This window comes from Solanum verrucosum, unplaced genomic scaffold (genome assembly GCF_900185275.1).
Source record: "Solanum verrucosum unplaced genomic scaffold, falcon-dt-bn FXZP01000103.1, whole genome shotgun sequence".
NCBI lineage: Eukaryota > Viridiplantae > Streptophyta > Magnoliopsida > Solanales > Solanaceae > Solanum > Solanum verrucosum.
Genome location: NW_026020048.1, coordinates 7,990,625 through 8,012,315, shown reverse-complemented (window position 1 = coordinate 8,012,315; position 21,691 = coordinate 7,990,625). Strand labels below are relative to the sequence as shown.

Here is a 21,691-nt window from a genome sequence, read left to right as displayed (position 1 = left end):
GAGTTCAAACAATGTTGAAGCACCACGTGTTCGTACCATGAAGAGATTTAAAAGGACGGATAAAAGCATTTCAATTTAATTTGTTAAATTGCACATTATATCCTCTAATTATTACCTCCTCTGTATCAAATGATTCAAATAAGTTTATTTGTTATCGTATTTTTTTTATATATTTTAAAAAATATTTTGAATTGTCAATTAGTATAATTTATGATACTTTTTAAATAATGAAAACTTCATTTCAAAAAATAATAATTAAAGATTTCATATGCAAATTTTAGGTTAAACTTAAATGGTTTGAATCTTTAAAAATGAAAAGTGTCAAAGAGGAAGTGAGATTTTTCTTTATCATCATATTTTCAACATATACTTAAGCTCTACTGATTTCTCTTGTTGCAAATGTATTACTTCTTGTATATTTGTGTTATTAGTTATAGATAATTAAATTGCTTTAGGTTGTACATTTTTTTATTATTCTATAATTTTGTAGTATTTGTTTTCTTAATCGAAAAAAAATGATAATTTTTAATTGTTTATTGATATTAAGTTAGGTGTGAGTTGTGTGAAAAATGGAAATATTCTAAACAATATATTTCGACTTATTTTAGTCATTGATTCTCAATCTTCTAAGGTTCAAAAGATGCTATATAAATTATAATATCCTACAGTTTATTCAATGGTGCAAAATTTAACTACAAGAAAATATAACAATTAACAAAAAATCATCTATAACGAACAAAAACAAGAGATACTAAAATCAGGTATGAAAAAAATATAACGAAACAACTATGCTAGAATAGAACAACAACACACAAATATTACAATCAAAACAAGAAAAACAATGAATAATAATAAAACGTGTCGCATAAGCCATTCTCATAAAACCAGGGTTTTTCAAAGATAGAGGAACAGAGTACCAGTTTTTTTTACAAAGAAACCTTCTCGCGCCATTCCAACCGCCTCCAAGTAGTAATGCTCCGCCTAGTCGTACAATTACCACTGTAACAATCGTTTACGCCCGGCGGCCATGTCCTCTGACGCCGGAACCCTAACCCTAGACTCTACCACTCTGTACATAACCGCACTCAACTCCCTCTCCGATAAATCCTCATCAAATTCAATCCCATTATCCCTTCCTCTCCCCCCAATCCCTTCTTCAATCCCCCAACCAAAACTCATCCCAAGAACTCGCTTTATCATCGACGGTTTCAAATATGCCGCCGATTTCTCCGTTTCTTACTTCCTCTCCCATTTTCACTCCGATCACTATACTGGCCTGTCCTCTAATTGGTCTAAAGGTATCATATTCTGTTCCTCCACCACTGCTAACCTTCTCATCCAAGTTCTCAATGTTCCCGCGCAATATGTAGTGTCTTTACCGCTCTCCGAATCGGTTTTAATAGACGGTTCTGAAGTTTTTCTCATCGATGCCAATCATTGTCCTGGTGCTGTGCAGTTCTTATTTAAAGTTGCAGTTAATAATGGAAAATTTGAGCGGTACGTTCACACAGGTGATTTTCGTTATTGTGATGACATGAAATTAGAGCCTGTATTGAATGCATTTGTGGGTGCTGATGCTGTATTTTTGGATACAACTTATTGCCATCCGAAATTTATATTCCCTAGTCAACAGGAGTCAATTGATTATATAGTTGGAGTTATAGAAAAAAGTGGAGTTGAGAATGAGGGTTCATTGAAAGATATCTTGTTTCTTATTGCTACTTATGTTATTGGGAAAGAGAAGATTTTAATGGAGGTTTCGCGGAGGTGTCAGAGAAAGATTCATGTTGATGGCAGAAAAATGTCGGTTTTAGGAGTATTAAGTCATGGGGAGGATGGGGTGTTTACTACTGTTGAATCTGAAACTGATGTTCATGTTGTTGGGTGGAATGTATTGGGTGAGACTTGGCCATATTTCAGACCTAATTTTGAGAAAATGGATAAGATCATGAATGAGAAAGGATATTCCAAGGTGGTTGGTTTTGTCCCCACAGGTTGGACTTATGAAGTGAAGCGGAATAAGTTTTCAGTGAGAAAGAAAGATTCCTTTGAGATACATCTTGTTCCGTATAGTGAACATTCAAATTATGACGAGCTTAGAGAATATGTGAAGTTTTTGAAACCAAAGCATGTCATCCCAACAGTAGGTACAGATGTTGAGAAGCTGGATAGCAAACATGCAAATGCCATGCGGAAGCATTTTGCTGGCTTGGTTGATGAGATGGCCATCAAGCAAGAATTCTTAATGGGTTTTCATCGTTGTGTCCAAGGGAAGGAGGATGTAGATGCAAAAGGATCTGGTCTTGCTTTAGTTAGTATCACCGAGCAAGAAAACACAAACGGATCTGCTCATACTTTAGTCAGTATCATCAAGCAAGAAAATGAGGATACTTCATCAGATTCTAAAAGCTGCAATGCTGCTGATATGGATACTGTTATCCATTCCTCATTTCCTCAAGGAGAATCTGTGTCACCAGGTTTAGAAAAAATAAGTGAAGGTGATATGGACGAAATACTAGAAGAACTTCAAGGCTGTTTGCCCACTTGGGTAACTAAAGGTCAGATGTTGGATTTACTTAGTATTTCGGATAAAAATGTTGTTGATGCAGTCTCATACTTTTACGAACATGAAACAGAATATCGTGAACAGGTCACTGCCAGTAATTCTGTTACCTCTTCTTTTGAGGGAAACTCAGCAAATGAGTCTGCATTACCTTCCAAACCATGTCTTGGTAAAAGCCCGCAGCAGGGTGAGACAACTGCATCAAGTAAAACTGTTAAACTACCCATCATGGACAGTTCTAGTAGCAAAAAAGTTTCTCCTGGTAAAAGGAAGAGAAGTACTGGAAACAAGTCCAGTTCCAGTAGCAAAAAAGTTTCTCCTGGTAAAAGGAAGAGAAGTACTGGAAACAAGTCATTTGAGAAAGCAAAAGGACATGCGAGTATGGATTCTGGTGGACCAAAGCAATGTACTATAACAAAGTTCTTCAGTAAAACGCTGCCTCTTTCTTTGCAGAATGGAAACAGTGAAGCTGATAACTGCATGCCACCAAATGCCTCTATTGAGGCTTATAAAGAGGAAGCTGATCGGTTTATTCAGATTATGAATGGGGATGACTCTTTGAGAAGTTATGCTACCACAGTACTAGCAAAGACTAAAGGAGACATAAGTATGGCACTTGATATTTATTTTTCAGAATACAAAGATGTAGGAGAGACTAATGGAGATGGGATTTCTAAAACAAACAAATTGTTGCAACCTCAGTGTGCTAAAGAAATTTACCCTTCTTCCAAAGATGATAAATTACCCAAAATATTAGGAGATGATGATGCCGATTTGTCGTTATGTGGTGTTCCCTTTGCTGATAATGCTGTAAATTATGTATCACTTCCCCATGAGAAATACTCTCCCGTGGAACATGGTTGGTGTGTTGTAATTACTATTAATTGTGTAATTTTTAGATATATTCCAGCAGTCCAACTTTTGCCACTAAGTAAAATTTGTTCAGTAGTGAAATCATTCTTTTTTTCCTATGCTTTCTTTCATTCTATTCCCCAGCTTGCTGGAGTAAGGGGCAGGCTGCTCCATACATACATCTTGCACGAACTTTTGAATTGGTAAAGGAAGAAAAAGGGAAGATAAAAGCAACATCAATGTTGTGCAATATGTTTCGGAGGTTTGTTGCTTATTTTTCTTTTTAATCTTTAGTCTGTTGTAGGTTTATGACTCAGCATATCATATTAGATCCACAGCAGCATGTTGACAAAATTATCCAGTATGGTATCATTATCCTTACAGTAGGTTATGGTGAGGGTTATTTGTTAGGGGTTTAAGCACGGAATGTTTTGATAGCTTCTGTTCCACATTTGGTTTATTGGATTAATAGCGGCTTCTATTTGGGTTGAATAAGCACTTTTTAGAAAGCTTGGCCAAACACTAATTACTACTCAAAAGTGCCTTTTAAATTAATTGGCCAAACACAAACTGTTTCTCACCGAAAGTACTTTTTTGAAAAGAACTTCTGAAAAAAAAAACACTTTTCAAAGTAAGCTGATTTTAGAAGCTTGGCCAAACAGGTTCTCTGTCTTTGCTGTCAAAGCAAATTTACATCTCAAAACCGAAAAGGAACATTGCTCTACTTTTTGTTTGGTATAAAGAGGGAGTAGAGACGGCAGGATGAATGTGGGTTAAAACTTAAAATGATAGTTTATGCATAATTTGTAGGTTCTGTCCCCCTGCAGCACCACTGCGGGAAAATAATACAATTTCACATCTCTAGAGTCTTTTTTTTGGGGTGGGTGGGTGTGTATAAGACCTATCATTGTCCACCCTTTGATCCAGAAGAAAGTGTGTGGTTTCTTCTGGGAAAAATGAACCCTCTGAAGTTATTGAGCTGTTTCAGTTGATGAGTTGCTCTCATTTGCAGCTTGCTAGCCTTGTCTCCGGAGGATGTGCTTCCTGCAGTGTACTTGTGCACAAACAAGATAGCCCCTGATCATGAAAATATGGTTGGTTTAATTGATTTTCTATATGATTTTGCTTCTTGGTCACTGCTCGAGTTGTTGCAAAAACACTGATGCAATTTTCTTCTTACTATTTTTGTGCATCTATTATTTTGATTTTACTAGTGATGCCTAGGAGTATGTATTCATTGATATGAACAATAATATTTATTGATGTTTGTAGTACCAAATGGTTACTATCAAAGCTTCAAAGGTACCTTTAGAATACAGTCCTTCAAACGTGCAACCAGCAGTGAATTTCAGTGCTTCATCTAATTAATTAACCCATCTGTAATTTCCTGTTACCTGAAAGGTATAAATATGTTAAGTACTTAAGAGCTTTTTCCTGAAAAGCACCTTTCTCATTTGTCTCCAAGATGTTAAGTATACGACATGAATTATCTTCCTATAATTCTAAGGGTTTGCCCTTAGCACAGTCACCCTATTTAAGCTTGTCTCCGGAAGTGGTATTCGTGTCACACATTTAATGGATTCATGGTGACGACCTCTGAAATTAAAAAAATAAGAAATGCACAAGCTATTACTTTAGGTGTATGCTATAAATTGAAATTTGGAAGTTACAAAGGGATGATTTGGAAATATACCCAAAAAAAGGTTTTTTTTTTTTTTTTTTTTACAAATCAAATAAAAATCATTAGTATTACATCAAGTTGGAGGAAAGGGAAAGGTGAGTGAGGGGGGTTAAGGAAACATGAGAGGGTGTGTGGGGGATCCAATTAGTTGGATTTTCCCTTTGAAGATTGCAGACAGTCTTTTTGTTTTTATTTGCCTTGATTTTTCTGTAAATAATTCTCTGTTGGGAGGGTAAAATTGTTATTAATGCATCTTGGGTAAGATCACTATCATTTAACTGTCTCCGACATGGGTGGTGACGGTAGCTGAGGTCCTTCCAACAACATTAAACTAGAGAATGATGTACTGCATTTTTCACAGTAACGAGAATTTCCATTTAGTTTCATGAACTGAATGGGAGCCTAAATAATCCACCCCAGTTAAAACAGAAAAAAGAGTATATAAGTTTTCTCCTTTATACTGCTGTTCCCCTGACATCATCACATTATTTCTTGAAGAAGATTTTACTGCCATAGCTTCCTGTCATATTGAAAATTGAAAAATAGTTGTATACTTGAGAATTCATCAGCCAGAAAATAACCTACTATGAAAATGCAGGGCGTTCATAATCTCACATCTCAATAGTAACTTCTTGCTTCTCCTGATAGAAAAGATAGTAACTTTCTTCTTTCTACCGTGGAAGAGGGCGGATTTATGTGTGACATTAACAATCACATCATTTGGTGTTATGGGCACGTGCTTTCTTGTGATCTACAAATTTCTTATTTTTGTGATTAAATGCGTTGTTTATCTGTTCATGATTTGCCAATCAAAAAAATATCTGTGCATGATCTTACCAATCAAAAAAATATCTGTGCATGATTTTATACATCATGTTGTTACTTGTGTCTTTTTTTATTATACCAATTTTCAGAGCTCTGTTTCGATTCTGATCTTATCGTGATCCAGGAATTGAACATTGGGGGTAGTACTGTTGTAGCAGCACTAGAGGAGGCATGCGGGACAAAGAAATCAAAAGTACGAGAACTATACAACAGTCTCGGTGATCTTGGTATGAATATTTGTCATTTTATGTTGCTGGACAATTGATAGCACAAATTTTCACGTTTCTCCTTCCTTGGTTTGTTTGGATGCTTCTATAATGGGGTTGGACCTTGTTGACCCTAATTTGTATTAGGTGATGTTGCTCAACTTTGCCGACAAACACAATCATTACTTGCTCCTCCAGTGGCACTTACAGTTAGGGGTGTATACTCTGCTCTTAGAAGGATAAGGTATGATTTTGACTCTTCTTTCTGGTTCTGACAGTTGTCATTGCTGATCTTTTGATGAGAATGTATAGTCTTCTAGTATTCAGGATAGGTTCTTTTTACTGGTTTGATTCCTAGACCAGAGCCTATTTCCCCAACCACAAAATCTCTTTTGTTATGTTAGCGGAAAATCCTTAGAATGAGAAAAAGTACATGACAAAAATACAGAGCTAACCTCAGCAATGCACTTCCAAGTACTCAACGGACTGTATTCCTGCATCATTTTCTTATCTTTTCTTTTTATGTCATGCGAATCCCTTTCTTGAATTTCAGACCATGCTATCCTTCTTTTATGGCAAGCTTCTATTAGTATGCTTTTGGATTTTATCTTATTCAGGGGATGAAGTCTGTGTAAGATGAAAAAGAATAGAACATTATAATATGTTATAAGTTTCAGAAGTAAATGGTTGCTACCCATGGTCATGGAACTCGTTATTTGGTTCTGATCATTGTTGTGAGAAATATTGGAGAAGAATATTATTGAATTGTTGTTGTCATTTGCATTATTACATTGAGACCATATTTATAGACCCTAGAATACAATTCTTTACCAAGTAGGATACTATTTAATATTCCTATTTCTATTTCTATTCTTATTCCTATTCTAATAGAATTGTATAAACCTATTCTTATTCTAATAGGATTGTATAAACCTATTCCTATTCTAATAGGATTGTATAAACCTATTCCTATTCGAACACTCCCCCTTAAGCTAGTGCATACAATTCATGTACCTAGCTTGTTACAAATGTAATTAACACGAGGACCGATTTGGTGAGATATCTGCAAGTTGATCACTCGACTTCACAAAATTGACAATCAATCTCAATGTTCTTGGTGTTCTCATGAAATACTGAATTTGATGCATAATGCCGATAATGTTGGAACTTCCCAAACCAAGCTTGCAAAGACTGTTTCAGACCATAGAGTGACTTACGTAATCAACATACAAGGCTACTAAACTCCCCCTAGCAACAAAATTAGGTGGTTGCTCTATATAGACTTCTTCACTATGCAACAGTCGTTGTACGTGCTCTAAATCTAGTATAAAGTATGTGGATCATGTTGGAATCAATAGACGAGTCGATACAAACAAATCACCGAAAAACTGGCCGGAACATGTTCATATGTCGGAGTATCAGATTTGATGATTAAAAGTGGTCACAATCTAAGAAATAAAATTATATGGGTAGGGTCGGAATGATGTCACGATCCAACTAGAAAATAAAAATTATATAGGATAGTTCGAATTGATGGAACGAACCCATTGAAAAAGAGAAATAATATGGGTAGGGTCGGAATGATGGCACGACCCTACTGAAAAAGAAAAATTATATGGGTAGGGTTGGAATGATGGAATAACTCTACGCAAATCAGATTTGAGGAGTCACCGGAAAGACGAATGGAACTATGCAAATCAAATTTGAGGAGTCACTGAAAAGACACATGATGCTATGCAGCTCAGATATGAGAAAATAGTTCGGAAAAATCCATGGTACACAAATTAAATATTAAAAGTAGTCCGAAGAGATACACGATGCTACACAAATAAGATATGCAAAAAAATGGTAGTCACCATAAGGATGGCATAGTGCTACACAAATTAAATATGAAAAAGTTATCACTGGAATGATGGCTCTGATACCATGTTAAGATATGACACATAGGCCTAACTCAACCTCAAAAGCTAGCTCATGAGGGGCGGTTTGTCCAAGTCCATATAACGAGACCAAGTTCTCATCCCTCTACCGATATGGGACATCTTAATACTCCCCCGCACGCCCAGACCTCAACTGGAGCGTGGACACTTCTAAATGGGGGTCCATCATCGGTGAACAACAAATTGAGATGGGTCTAGCTCTGATACCATGTGAGAAATATTGGAGAAGAATATTATTGAATTGTTATTGTCATTTACATTATTACATTGAGACCATATTTATAGACCTTAGAATACAATCCTTTACCAAGTAGGATACTATTTAGTATTCCTATTTCTATTTCTATTCTTATTCCTATTCTAATAGAATTGTATAAACTTATTCTTATTCTAATAGGATTGTATAAACCTATTCCTATTCTAATAGAATTGTATAAACCTATTCCTATTCTAACAATTGTCTTTGTGACTTCTTTTTCTTTGTTTCGGGACTGGGCTGCATATTAGCTGGACTACTTTTTTTTAACTTCAAATGTAAGTGACTTCTTATATTTGGAGGTATCCACCATTTGCTGGCTGTTTTCTGAAAAGTACCTCATCAAGATTCTATTAAATAGAGAGGGAGATGCTATCCACTTTACCTACAAATGTACAACTAGGATAGTTTATTTTGAGCTTACAACAACAACAACATACCAGTGTAATCCCACACCTTCAGTCTGGGGAGCATAGAATATATGTAGACCTTATCCCTACCTTTGTGGGGTAGAGAGGTTGTTTTTGGTAGACCCTCGACTCAAGATTCGGTGGTTTGATCCAAGTATTATTAATATCTAGATTCTTATTCACATTCAATCTTGCATAAGATAACACATACATTCTACCCTTCGGGGTGGCCCAGTGGTTTGGGCTTGGGACTTCCATGTTGGAGGTCTCAAGTTCGAAATCCCTTGCCAGCGAAACAAGGAGTTTGCCTTCTGGGTTGAGCTCGTCGCACCAGGCTTGCCTAGTGCAAGTTACCTCTTCTATGTGGTTTGTGAGCTATTGCATAGGAGCAGGGGTTACCCTGTGCACACCCAAAGGGTAGCGGCTGCGGGTTTCCCTTGTCATAAAAAAAAAAAAAGGATAACACATACATTCTCACATAACTTGTGCATGTATTAGTTATGTGGAAAATAAATATTGGAAGCAAACATCGTATGAATAATGCTAAGTTTTAAAATTAGCTTACCAAAAGAAATGTCAAGTTTTATGTGGAAAATAAAATGGAACGAAGACAATGTATTAACAATATGAAGCTTATTGTATTGAAAAATACTGAATTTTATCAATTTACCTCAATATTATATGTTTACCCTACCTTTCTTGTCGTGCTGTAAGCTTGGTATGAAACCTTAATTTCCATATGCAATGCATCAGCTTGCAAGCAGGTAGTGGGAGCGCCGTCCGAAAGAAAAGCCTGATTGTCAATCTCATGTGTTCATGTAGAGAGAAGGAGATGAAGTTTCTTGTGAGAACTTTGGTAAGTTTACGGTTTCAGTTTTCAAGGAATAAAATCCTTTCTTTGGTGTTGTAGGTCCATAAATGTGTAATAGTAACACTGTTAAGAGCACACCCCAAAGTTTTATCAAATCCTGCAATATCTCATATGTAAATGGCATAAGCTAGTAAAGGATAACTTTCTAGATCTTTTTGCCCCCTTGCTCCCCTCAACCAGCTGCGTCTAGTTTGTTTTAAATTGCCCTTGTTGGCAAACTCAACTTAATAGATTAGTATAATCACTGGAGTATTGAGCTTTCAAGTCCAATATCTGTCCCAAATCTATTTATATTGCAGTAGTTTCTCTTCCCTCTTTTGTTGTCAAAGCATGGGTTAATTTAAATACTTATTTACATATATCCACAGTTGAAAGTTTGCTTCCTTTGTGCTCCCCATATAGCATCAGGTTATTGAAAAAGATCAAGCATCTTTAATGAAACTCTTTGCCATCCATAGTTCTCGATTGGTATCATTTCAGTATTGGCTTTAGGAGAGCATGTAGTTTTGTGGATTAAGCGCCCAGGTCTTTGGTCTAGTGGTGAAAGTGTAGAGCATGATGTGTGGGTTAGGTGCACGTCATGGGTTCTCGAACCTTACCAAAAGCCTGATATTATAGTGGAGAAGGGTAGAATTTGGCTCATTATCCACCGGGGTTCGAACCTTGTGCCACTGGCTCTAGGAGAGTCCACGGTCTTCAAAAAAGTAATAAAGGTACAGTTTACACAAACTAATGATGAGTTAGCTACCCTTGGAGAACACTTTTAATCTAAATAAAGACCTAAACAAGCTCCTTTTCTTGTTCTGCCACTTTCAAAGTTCAATAATTTGTTGACTTGTCGTGGAAGATGATGTGTGGCAGATTCTTGCCTTTTTCTTTTTGCCATTTCAACTTTATTTACCTTTTCTGTTGCAAGTTAGGTTCGGAATTTGCGCATTGGAGCCATGATGAGAACTGTTCTTCCTGCATTAGCTCAAGCAGTTGTGTTCAATTCTACTCCTTATGAAGGACTGGTCGAAAACCTGAAAGATTGTCTGCAGGTTTATATTCTATTCCTCTGGAGGTTGCCATCCTGTCAAGTGTCAACAGTAATCTGTCTTTTATTTCATTTGTAAGAAAGCCCATTCTTCATGAATGTTTTCACCTTGGGTCCTGTGCTTATCCTTTGGTTGACTACACTTGAAGATGGTTCTCTTTCGAGGACATGAGTAAAAATTGCTGGCAGTTGATGTTTGGTTTACTTTTGATCTGCCCTATTATTGATTGAAGTGGGAAACTGTGTCTTGATTCTTTAATTTATATTCTACTTTCATATCTTGTGCTTTTCCCTTTCGTTTCTAACTCATTAATTTTGCCTCAGTGGTTTGTCTACTAACGAGTAATTTTTCATTTCCTTGCTGTTAGCGACTTTCAGCAGAAGTAGTAGAAGCTTATAACATCCTTCCCAGCTTGGTAAGATTCACTCATTATGTCTCTAATAGTTTACTGTCAAGAGTTAAGTGGTGGTATTCTTTTCTTTTAAGTGCTTATGAACTTTAAGTTGTAATATATGTTTCAAATTATTGTTGAAGTGGTTGGCCATCTCATCTAAAAGTTTAATCTGTTAGAGAGAGTGTACTTCCTATTTACTTTTAGATTGAAGTGTTACGTTTACTAATTTTAAAAGTTTAATCTAAAAGTATGCTCTCTCTAACCACTTATAAAATCCAGGTCTATTGAAAATTGTTCTTTTTCTATCTCCAGTTGGGTGCCATGATTTTATTTTTATTTTTGCGAAGTCCACGGTAAGTTAGAAAAAGAACAACTTTCAAGTGAAGATAGAAATTCTCATGATACAGCTAATATCCCAGTCAAGGATAAGTTACAACAGAAATGTATTGTTATTTCCACCAACGGGCGGTGAAGGCCTTGTTCACACTAAGCATTCACTATTTCTTCTAGTTTTAAGCTCTGTTAGTGCTCTATTTTTATTACTCACCTGGCCAGCTCAACATTGCTATCTTGTTCACTGCTTCATGTTGGTCTCCTAAATCCCGTGTCACTCAATTTGTCTTCCAAATATTGAAAACAAATAGCTATTATTTTCTGTCTTTCTGCTTCGATAATCCTAAAAGTGCTGTTTTAAAATAATGAAGTATTTCAGTTCTCACTTATATCCTTCCCCAGGAGCCTATTATTATTTGAGTATTATTTGCCTGCACTATGTAATGATTGTCGTTTGTGTTTAATTTATGTAGTCTCTGTTTCGATCAGGATGTACTTGTTCCTTCCTTGATGGAGAAGGGGATTGAGTTTTCTTCAAATACATTGTCAATGGCTCCAGGCATACCCATCAAACCAATGCTTGCAAAGTACATATATTATTGCTGTACTGCACTTCATCCTGCTGTTTCTTTCCTGATGGAGCCATCTCTTAAACTTTCTCAACTTTTGCTTGTGATAGGATTACTAATGGGGTCCCTCAAGTGATGAAACTCTTTCAGAACAAAGCCTTTACATGTGAATACAAGTAACCGCTAACAAAACCTGTTATTTGCTCTTATTTTCTTGATTTTTTTAATTTAAAAATCACTTCTAAATCTGAGTCCTTGGGCATGCTTGCTAATTGTTTCATTTGCTTGGTAATCCCTCGATGTTATGAAATGGACACTGTGGGAGAATGAAATTACCAATCTAGAGGAGCTGCTGGGAACACAGGATCCCTAAATTGCGAAGCATCTCCTTCGGGATTTCAGTGGGTTGGGCTTGTTCTTAAAGTAATTATCATGAAGTATGTTCCTTTGTGGGAATTCTGCTTTGTTGGCATCACATAACAACAGACCATATTATCTGTCTTCGAGAAATTGAGAGTACTAGAACTCCTACCTCCCCCCACCCAAAAAAAAAACAAGAGGAGGAGCAAAAGCAAAGAAAAGAGAGGACGAAAAAATAATTCGAGTAGTAGAGTTAATATTCTTTTACCTTCTGGTAGTTAACTTTTAGTTGATTGCAGGTAGGATGGGTTCACGATCATTTAAGAATTCTTTCTCCAAGTACAATTTTAGAAACTCTTTTTATTTTTCTCTATATCTTCAGTTCTGGTAAGACATTGTTAAAGAAGTTCAACTGTCTTCATAAACTTTAGGGGTAGTGGTTGTAGGGTTATTTGGAGTTCACATTCCTTTTGAGAAGTTCCTCAGTCATATCATTGAGGTACTGGTTTCAAAGAGCTTAGTAATTTTCTTCTTTATGTTTTACTTCCTGATGTGGTGGGTTTCTCTTCTTATTTTATAGTCATTTTTTTTAATCCAAACCTAATATTGTTCTCGTCGTGGTGCAAGCAGAGTGGTGATGGCTCCTTGTAGTATCACAGTCCTCTATTTAGCAGCCTATTGTCTCTTATGAGTCAATTATGTTCAAAAAGCACAAAAGAGATGACACTTGTTGGGGCTTTACCTTTTCTGTTCTTCCATTTTAAGTAAACATATGTGTGCCTGAGTTATCACATGAAATTCTCGTTTTAGTGGGTTATCACCCAAATTTGCAACAATCAACAACAACAACAACAACATACATAGTGTAATCCCACTACCACTAGTGGGATCTAGGGAGGATGGTGTGTATGCAACCTTGATGAACAATTATGCACCAAAAAGATAGATGAATGTATTGACATTTGACGGACATCTAAAGAGAGAGATTCTTACATATGCTTTATCCATGTTGAACTATTTCTTTTTGATGTTGAATGTTGGAATATAATTATATCTTCGAAGATCTCTATTTGCAGATATGATGGTCAGCGAGCTCAAATTCATAAACTGTCTGATGGTTCAGTCCGTGTATTTTCAAGGAATGGGGATGAAACAACATCTAGATTTCCGGATTTGGTCAACATAATTACAGAATCATGTGATTCCAGAGGAGCAACATTTATCTTGGATGCGGAGGTATTTCTTCAAAATTCCACTTTTAAGTAGAAAGGTTTGGGGTTATCGAAAACAGCCTCTCTACCTCTTAAGGTAGGGGTAAGGTTTGCGTACAATGTACACACTACCCTCTGCATACCCCACTTGTGGGATTACACTGGGTATGTTGTTGTAACTTGTAGGTAGAAAGATTTGGGGGGTTGTCACATAGCCATGAAATTTTTGAAAAATAGGGATGCTATACAGATTTCACAAGATATTATATTTGAAGGATGCAATTGGACATAAGACCTAATTAATATCACTGCAAGCAGTTTTAAGGCTGTCCAAAAAAATGTCCAAAAAAGGAAAAGATTGATGGTGCGCTTATTAGAGCATCCAAACATCTAATACTGAGTAAAGCATATGCTAAGACACAACAAAAAACTTATATCCAACTAAAAGAAGAATAATATTGCCGTAAAAGAAGAATAATATTGCCGTAAAAGAAGAAAAAGCAGCTCATAACAATAAATAAAAACAATGATTCAACATAAGTCAAAGAGTGAAAGAAGTTCAAAAGGAAAAGAAATAGGAGAAGAGAAGACTAACTCTTGAGACGCAACAATTATTAATAGGATGGAATTTGAAGGTTGGACCATTTTTTTTCTTTATATATTAATGGTTGAGAATCTTGAGGTCTCAGGTTCAAAACTCAGCGGAGACACACTAGGTGATTCTTCTCACTTGTCCTAACCTTGGTGGATAGAGTCACCAGGTACCTGTTGTGTGGGAGGTGACAAGTATCTCGTGGAATTAGTCAAGTTGCGTGAAAGCTAGCCCGGACACCATGGTTATATTTAAAAAGTTCAATTTTGTGCTTCTAGTCATTGTTCAGACCCGAAAGGTGGTAAGCTGGGGAACTTGGCATGTGCTAGGCCTTAAGATTTTTATTTCTAAAATCTGGTTGAATACACCGAGGATCCAAAAATCTTGTCTAGTTATAGGTATATGTAGGGTGTAAATATGGAAATTTGTGTCCGAATAAAGGGGCACTTGTATATATATTAGGACACCTTTATCCTGTGACGAATGTGGTATCTTGGCTCTATTATCCAAGAAAATCGGGTGATTGATGATGATGCTGCACATCGTATTGGAGCAAGGTGAGTGAAAAGAAAGCTTATGTCTGGGGTATTGTGTGATAAGAATGCATCATCATAAAGATAAGTTCTACAGAGTGACAATTAGACCTAGACCTACATTGTTGTATGGGGCAAAATGCTGACTAGTCAAGAACACACATATTTAGAAGATAAAATGAAAATAAGGATGCTTAGATGGCTGTGTGGGCATACTAAGAGAGATAAGATAAAGAACAACGTTATACAAGATAAGGTGGGAGTGACTTCTGTGGTGGACAAGATGTGAGAAACGAGACTGAGATGGTTCGAGCATGTGAAGAGATGTATAAATGCACTAATGAAGATGAAGATGTGTTAGAGATCGGCTATAGCAGGTTATAAGAGAGGTAGAGGTAGATCGAAGAAGAACTGGGGGAGGTGATTTGACTAGACACGACACATTTTCAGCTTACTAAAGACATGACCTTAGAATCCTAGCTAGGAAGGTATGGAGATTGAGGATTAAGGTAGAAGAGTATTAGGTAGCTGAGTCTTGTCATGCTTTTAGGTGGGAAAGGCAGCGTGTCAATCTCCTTTTCTCATCTTCTCATTTTTAGTAGTCGTGTAGTATCTTATTCTTCAATTTTTATCACTACATGTTGCTTCATTTTCTTTGTGTATCTTGCTATTTTGTTGTCATTGTTTTTCTTTCAATCTTGCTTTGATTTTTTGAGCCGAGGGTATATCAAAAATAGCCTCTCTACCCCATAACGGTAGGGAGTAAGGTTTGCGTACATTCTTCCCTCTCCAAACTTCACTTGTGGGATTACACTTGGCAATGTTGTTTTTGTAATTGCTATTGATGAACTTTTGTTGTTTATGGAGTGATCTCCATTTTTTTCAGGTTGTTGCAATTGATAGACAAAATGGTCCAAAGCTCATGTCGTTCCAAGAACTATCTTCACGTGAGAGGGGGTCCAAAGATTCCGTCATTGCATTAGATAAAATTAAGGTCCTGTCAATATTCTCAATTAGGAATTTTCTAGCCTTCTGATGTCCCCAAAATTTGATTTATCATCAGGACATTGTGTATGGAAGGATGATGGCTTACCTTCCTTATCCATGTCTGCAATAAACATAGCAGACTGGCTCCTCATTCTTTTGTATTTCACATCCTTAAGTAATAAGAAATTTCTTTATATGTTATGTTTATTATGTAATGAAGTAAGTATCTTATTGAACACTAGATCAGTTAAGTTTTTTCTGCAGTACCTATGGTGCACTCTCCCTAAAAAATGTTTGCTCTGTAAAAATATCATCTTTGGTATCTGACATCTCTTTCTTTTTTCATTCTTTGTGCAGGTTGAGATATGCATTTTTGTTTTCGATGTCATGTTTGCAAACGGAGAACAGTAATTACTATAACCATTTCTCCAATTGTTTTTGGATCTCCGTGCCTTCTATTACACATTGTCTATCCTTTACATTGCTACTGATACATAATATCTTTTTTTTTGGTGTGGATAAATACTCACCAGTTTTGATCGACCAGAGAAACATCTTGTTAATGAGTTAGGGGCAGTTTGTTAATCTGGTTAAGCTTCGATAGATGGATTTACTCGGTGATGAGTCACAAATGTATGTGGTGTGAACAGGTCTATAACTAATAAAACATTTAAGGTCTCACTGAAGCATTGCACCAGATTTTGACTGGAAATCCTAGGAATCATCAATCATTTACTTTGTGACTAACTAGCAATAGTGATTCTCGTTGCCTCTCTATCCCAGTGAAATCAGGGAAAACATGTGCTAAGAGCTACTAGTTTATCAGTAACTCTAAACCAAATAGCCAATTTGTTTATGGTATTACTTTCTCATGGAAACTTATCCAGTGCAAGGTTTGTTTCTTTTGGGTGAGGAAAGATAACCCTGAAAATGTTAATCTTATTTCATTAAGAAATCCTTAATATTGGACAATAAGACTTCCAGGTTACACAATTCAGGGGTCTCTAACATTTGTAGAAATAGATGGAGTTAAATGCAATCCTAAAGAAAAATGATATACCAAAAGATTATTGGAAAGGGTAGAGAATATGTGAAGCTATAGAAATAAAAATATACTCCCTCTATCTGATTTATAGGGCTCTTTGCATCTTCAGGATTGGACTTGACAGTCTTCTTTATGAGATTTTCAATCTAATACTCATTATGGATCAACTCATGTTTTTTACAATCACTCTTTAGAGAGCCGAACAACTTTTTTTTATTGATTACAATGCTCTTAAACATATTAAAAATATTTTAGTCTAAATTATCTGGTTCTGTAGTAACATTTATGTGACTGCTGGTATGACTTTAGTTAGTTGTTTGTTTGACACAGCTTAAGCATTTTGAAAATGATTGTTCTTCTGATTATTTGAATAAGCTTTTCGTTAAGCAACTCACTTAAGGAAATAGCTTATAGAATGCAATTGATGATGATTATTCTTCTTATTATTTGAATGAGCTTTCCTTTCAATACTTGACGGTGGTATGCTTTAGTAGAGCCGAAGGTCTATCTGGAAAAACCTCTCTACCTTCACAAGGTAGGGGCAAAAGGCTGCATACACACCACCCTCCCTTGACTCCACTTGTGGGATTACACTGGATATGTTGTTGTTGTAGTAATATTTATGTGATTTTTAATATAGTTATAAACAAATTTTGTTGTGAAAAAAATGAAAAGAATTGAATTCCATTCACAAAGTAATATGGAATTGTTTGGTATCTTTACTTTTTGGTGTAAACAACTCTGTAAAGAATTAAAGATGCAGATCACATTATAGAATTAATAGGGAGCTTGTAATCTTGGTTAGGCTTAGGGCTGTAAATTTTTGAAGATGGCCAGCATGTCCTTAATGCTGAAGAATACAACTTCACCAATGTTCAAAAAAGAAAAAAAGAAAAAAAATTGAGGACAAGTCAACTTCAGTCAAATTTGACCTTCGTGCTATGAACCATGTCATTTGGATAGAGTATAAGATTTCTTAATTCGATCAAGAATCTCGAAAATGGTTCATGATCTTAGTTTGTACATTGTGATACATGCTTCAATATGAAAAGTAACCTTCGTCTTTCTACTTCAACCTGGGAGTGATGTTTGAGGAGACTTCTACATGTGTCTGCCTCTTTCAAAGTTTTGCTGATCAGGCAATGTGAGGCTTTTATGGCTAGCTAGAGTCCTTCCACAATGATGTACACCTAGTTGTTTCTTTTGCTCTCTTTTACTGTTTCATTTGGGACAGTCATGTCTTTTTTTTTTTGGAGAATGTTATTAGGAGCCTATAACTATTAGAACTCTTTGTGCAGATTGTTGAATCTGCCGCTCCGTCAAAGGCGAAAATGTATGCATCGTTGTTTCTTCCTATAAGTGCGGAGTTTTAGTAAGTAATAGTACCATCTTCTTAATTTTTCAAAATTTTGCTGTCTGAAAATCAGATTTGAAGGATTTATTTGGTGACGGCAAAGTAGGTTATTTAGAGTACGCGACAGAAATGACTGTAAGCTTCTTTGTGTTTTTTTTTTAAAGTTTGTTTGTTAGTATGTGCCATGGACCATTCCTGTGTCAGTGTTTCAGTAATTTTTTCTTCTTTAGGTAGAGTGCGATGATGCTTGTGCAGATGATGAAGCCACACTGGCTAGGATGAACAGCTTTCTCAATGATGCACTACATGCTTCATGTGAAGGGATCATGGTGAAGTCTCTTGATGAAGATGCTGGGTACGCACCATCAAAGCGCTCTGATGCATGGTTAAAGGTGTTGCCTCTAAACATCATATATTACATCAAGAAGATGAAATTTTCAGTTCTAATCCTGGAACCTCTTTGCAGGTCAAGAGAGACTATGTTGAAGGATTAAATGATTCCCTGGACTTGGTTCCAATTGGTGCTTGGCATGGGAATGGAAGAAAAGCAGGATGGTATTGACCAATCTTTCTTTCCTCATTGGTTTCTTCTATGCAGACAGTTAAGGAATGAAACTGCAATTCCCACGAATTTGAGCATTTCTTCTCCTAGAAATCTTATTTAGGTTTTTGAGAGCGGGAATGTCTATTCTAAAGTACTATGTGGATGGTTAAGGAAACAAACTGCATATCTCCACGAATTTGAGCATTTTCACCCAGAAATCTTATTTGATTGAGATTGCTTGGTGACGATATTTGTTTTACAGAAATTTGTGGTGTTACCAGTGAAGGTAGATTGTGTACTGCTATTATATGCCATTTTGATAGTTCAGTGCTACAAACATGTGCATTTGTTTGAACAGTCCTGCTCAGTAGATCAATATGAATTGTTTGCTTCTGTTTCACTTTTGGTGTAAAGAAGAATTTCTAGATGAAGTAGATTCATTGTTAGATATCATGGAATCCTTTAAGAGAATACATACATATTCTTGCTACTTTTGCTCCTTTTTAACTGCAAATATGACTCTTAGCACAGGCTTTGTATTAACGATATATAATATTGTTACCTTTTTTCTAGTTAGGAACATCATTACCTTTCTCCAAAAAAAAAACTAAAAATAAACCATGTGAATTTGTATTGCTATATGTAATGCGTATATATTGTGTGGACAAGTAAGATAACATCACCCTCCCCTTTGTTGCTTCTTTTATGACTGCTGCGAAATTGCATTGGATTCTGGTGCATGAATGCTTTCATGTGATTAACACATTCATTTTCAAATTATAGGTATAGTCCTTTCCTTATGGCCTGCTACAACCCTGACACACAGGAATTTCAGAGTGTCTGCCGGGTCATGTCTGGGTTTTCTGATTCCTTCTATGTAGAGGTGAGTTCCATAATGATATAACTTGATTAATTCTCTTCTGATCTTATAAAAAGTTTGTCTTTTGATGGCATGAGGTTTAATTTAATCCCTTCCCCTCATGTTACTAATCAAGTTAAAATTGATATAGGAGTTCAATTACTGGATCTTCATCCCATCTCTTGTACTTGGTGAATTTTATTACTTCGTGTTATTTTGGTCTATAGAACAGCCTACTGTGGCTTTAGATCATCTCTTTCTTTGTTTTGTTGAAATCTTGAGGTGCACATGGTTTTTGAGTTTGATTGTGGTTCACAAATTTAGCAATAGAACACAAAATAGAGCACATAGATCACTACAGCATAGGGAGTTGGTTATCTTGTAAAACTGCTACAGTGTTTATGCCACCTTCATTTAGGTGATAGACGGGATTTTGTAAAACTGCTACAGAACTCTGTTTTGGTTGGATGCACAAAATGTTGATGAAGTGGGAGGATAATTGCGAGGTTTCAGGTTCAAACACCGATAGGGAGAAAAACAATTGGTGGTTTCTTCTCATCTGCTTAAGCCTTAGTGGGCGGAATTACCCATTGCCTGTGTTGGTGGAGACAGCAGGGTACCCGGTGGAAGCTTAGTTAGTTCTCCTTACTCAGACTTTCTGTTCAAATGCCCATGCTTCAAGATTTGAGGTTTTCACCAGAAATCTCTGTAAAAAAAACAGTTGTAACAATATTGCATAGGTCCAACTTAATCCTCCTGAATAGTCAAGGTGTGCAAGTTGGACCGGACACTACCATTATTGGAAAAAAAGGATACTATAGGACAGGAGAGCTTAAGAAAATGGAAATGTTTATGGGAGTCCCGAAGAGCTTAAGCAGAACAAACACTCTATGGAGTTCGAAAAGCTTATGTTTCATTCAAATGCTTGTGAATTAAGTAAAATATTATAGCTGGACAAGTAAATGAAAACTCAGCAAGTTAATGTTGTCTCTTGAAAAATATCTAGCCACTTGCTCATAGAAGCATGCTTTTATCATTGCAAATGCTTGTGAATTAAGTAAAATATTATAGCTGGACAAGTAAATGAAAATTCAGCAAGTCAATGTTGTCTGTTGAAAAATATCTTAGCTACTTGCACATAGAAGCATGCTTTTATCATTGGCCTTAAAGTATAACTCAAGTTTTGTTTTTGTTATCATTTGTGTACTAATGTGTTAGCATGTATCCATATATCAAGTTCTTATGTGTGCATTTAGAGATGGTGTTTGCAGTAGGTCTTCATCTTGTGGTTGTGTTAGGCCTTCATCTCTCAGTAACACATTTATATATTTATAATCAATGTGAATCTGTGAGTTCAAATCTCCTATGTTTGATTAATGACCATGGAAAGGAAAAACTAAAAGAGAATCTTTAAGAAAAAGAAATATTAAGAATACCAACAAAAGAGAATCTTTAAGGAAAAGAGAAGGCACTAAAGGGTTTTATAATAGTTGAAGAAAGTCTGATTTCAGAGAGCTCAGTAAAACTAATTGGGACTTGCTGACTTTAACTTTTTCAGATGAGAGACTTCTTCGATGCGGACAAGATCTGCCAGAAAAAGCCACCCTACTACAGAAGTGAAGAAGTTCCGGATATGTGGTTTTCTCCAGAAGTTGTGTGGGTGATAAGGGGTGCTGACTTCACAGTGTCACCAGTGCATCACGCAGCCATTGGTTTAGTCCATCCATCTCGTGGTATTTCTGTCAGATTCCCCAGATTCATACGGTGTGTGTCAGATAGAAAACCTGAGGAATGTAGCACATCTGCTGATATAGCTGACATGTTCCGCTCTCAGATTAGAAAAATGGATGTGAAGGCTGAAAAATAGTTGTAAATATTGGTTTATTCTCAAGGAACCTCCCTCTTCCACTCTCTCTCTCTCTCTCTCTCACACACACACACACACACAGGTATAAATGCTTACTACATAGAATAGTTGACAGAGTGGTGTGTGATCACTTTGTGATGCTGCATACACCGTGGAAAGAGCTGAACTTCTTTGTGTTATGATTGCGATGCTGTACAGAACTGTGGGACGCCATCCTATACCATACCGTATAGAGACCCAATGTTCAAATGTGCGTGTAATTTTATACAGTTATGTGGGTGGGCAATTGTTGGAAACAAAATGGATCCACGCAGAGCAAGCTGAAACACTGTCATAGGTGTGAGTCTGCACTTGTGTATCTTACTGGAAAGACTGTTACCCACAGATTCAACTTGGCAGTTT

General features: G+C 36.3%; 1 protein-coding gene across 3 annotated transcripts; it reads left to right on the top strand.

Moving 5' to 3' along the window:
- The first annotated feature begins 995 nt into the window (after positions 1-995).
- Positions 996-21,324, top strand: LOC125822549 (DNA ligase 6-like). 3 transcript variants are annotated; one of them, XM_049501958.1, is made up of 19 exons: positions 998-3,422; positions 3,560-3,677; positions 4,428-4,509; positions 6,046-6,148; positions 6,275-6,371; positions 9,487-9,589; positions 10,525-10,644; positions 11,009-11,056; positions 11,858-11,955; positions 12,048-12,113; positions 13,374-13,533; positions 15,520-15,627; positions 15,978-16,027; positions 17,964-17,998; positions 18,093-18,154; positions 18,250-18,411; positions 18,486-18,574; positions 19,347-19,446; positions 20,981-21,324. In XM_049501958.1, the coding sequence occupies exons 1-19, from the start codon at positions 1,028-1,030 to the stop codon at positions 21,287-21,289; spliced, it is 4,305 nt and encodes a 1,434-aa protein (XP_049357915.1). In that variant the 5' UTR covers positions 998-1,027; the 3' UTR covers positions 21,290-21,324. The 3 variants fall into 3 exon arrangements, with proteins under 3 accessions (XP_049357916.1, XP_049357917.1, XP_049357915.1); XM_049501959.1 differs by lacking the exons at positions 18,250-18,411; positions 18,486-18,574; positions 19,347-19,446; positions 20,981-21,324 and having other exon boundaries at positions 996-3,422; positions 15,978-16,029; positions 17,927-17,998; positions 18,093-18,157; XM_049501960.1 differs by lacking the exons at positions 17,964-17,998; positions 18,093-18,154; positions 18,250-18,411; ... (1 more) ...; positions 19,347-19,446; positions 20,981-21,324 and adding an exon at positions 17,471-17,548 and having other exon boundaries at positions 996-3,422.
- Positions 21,325-21,691: the final 367 nt, after the last annotated feature.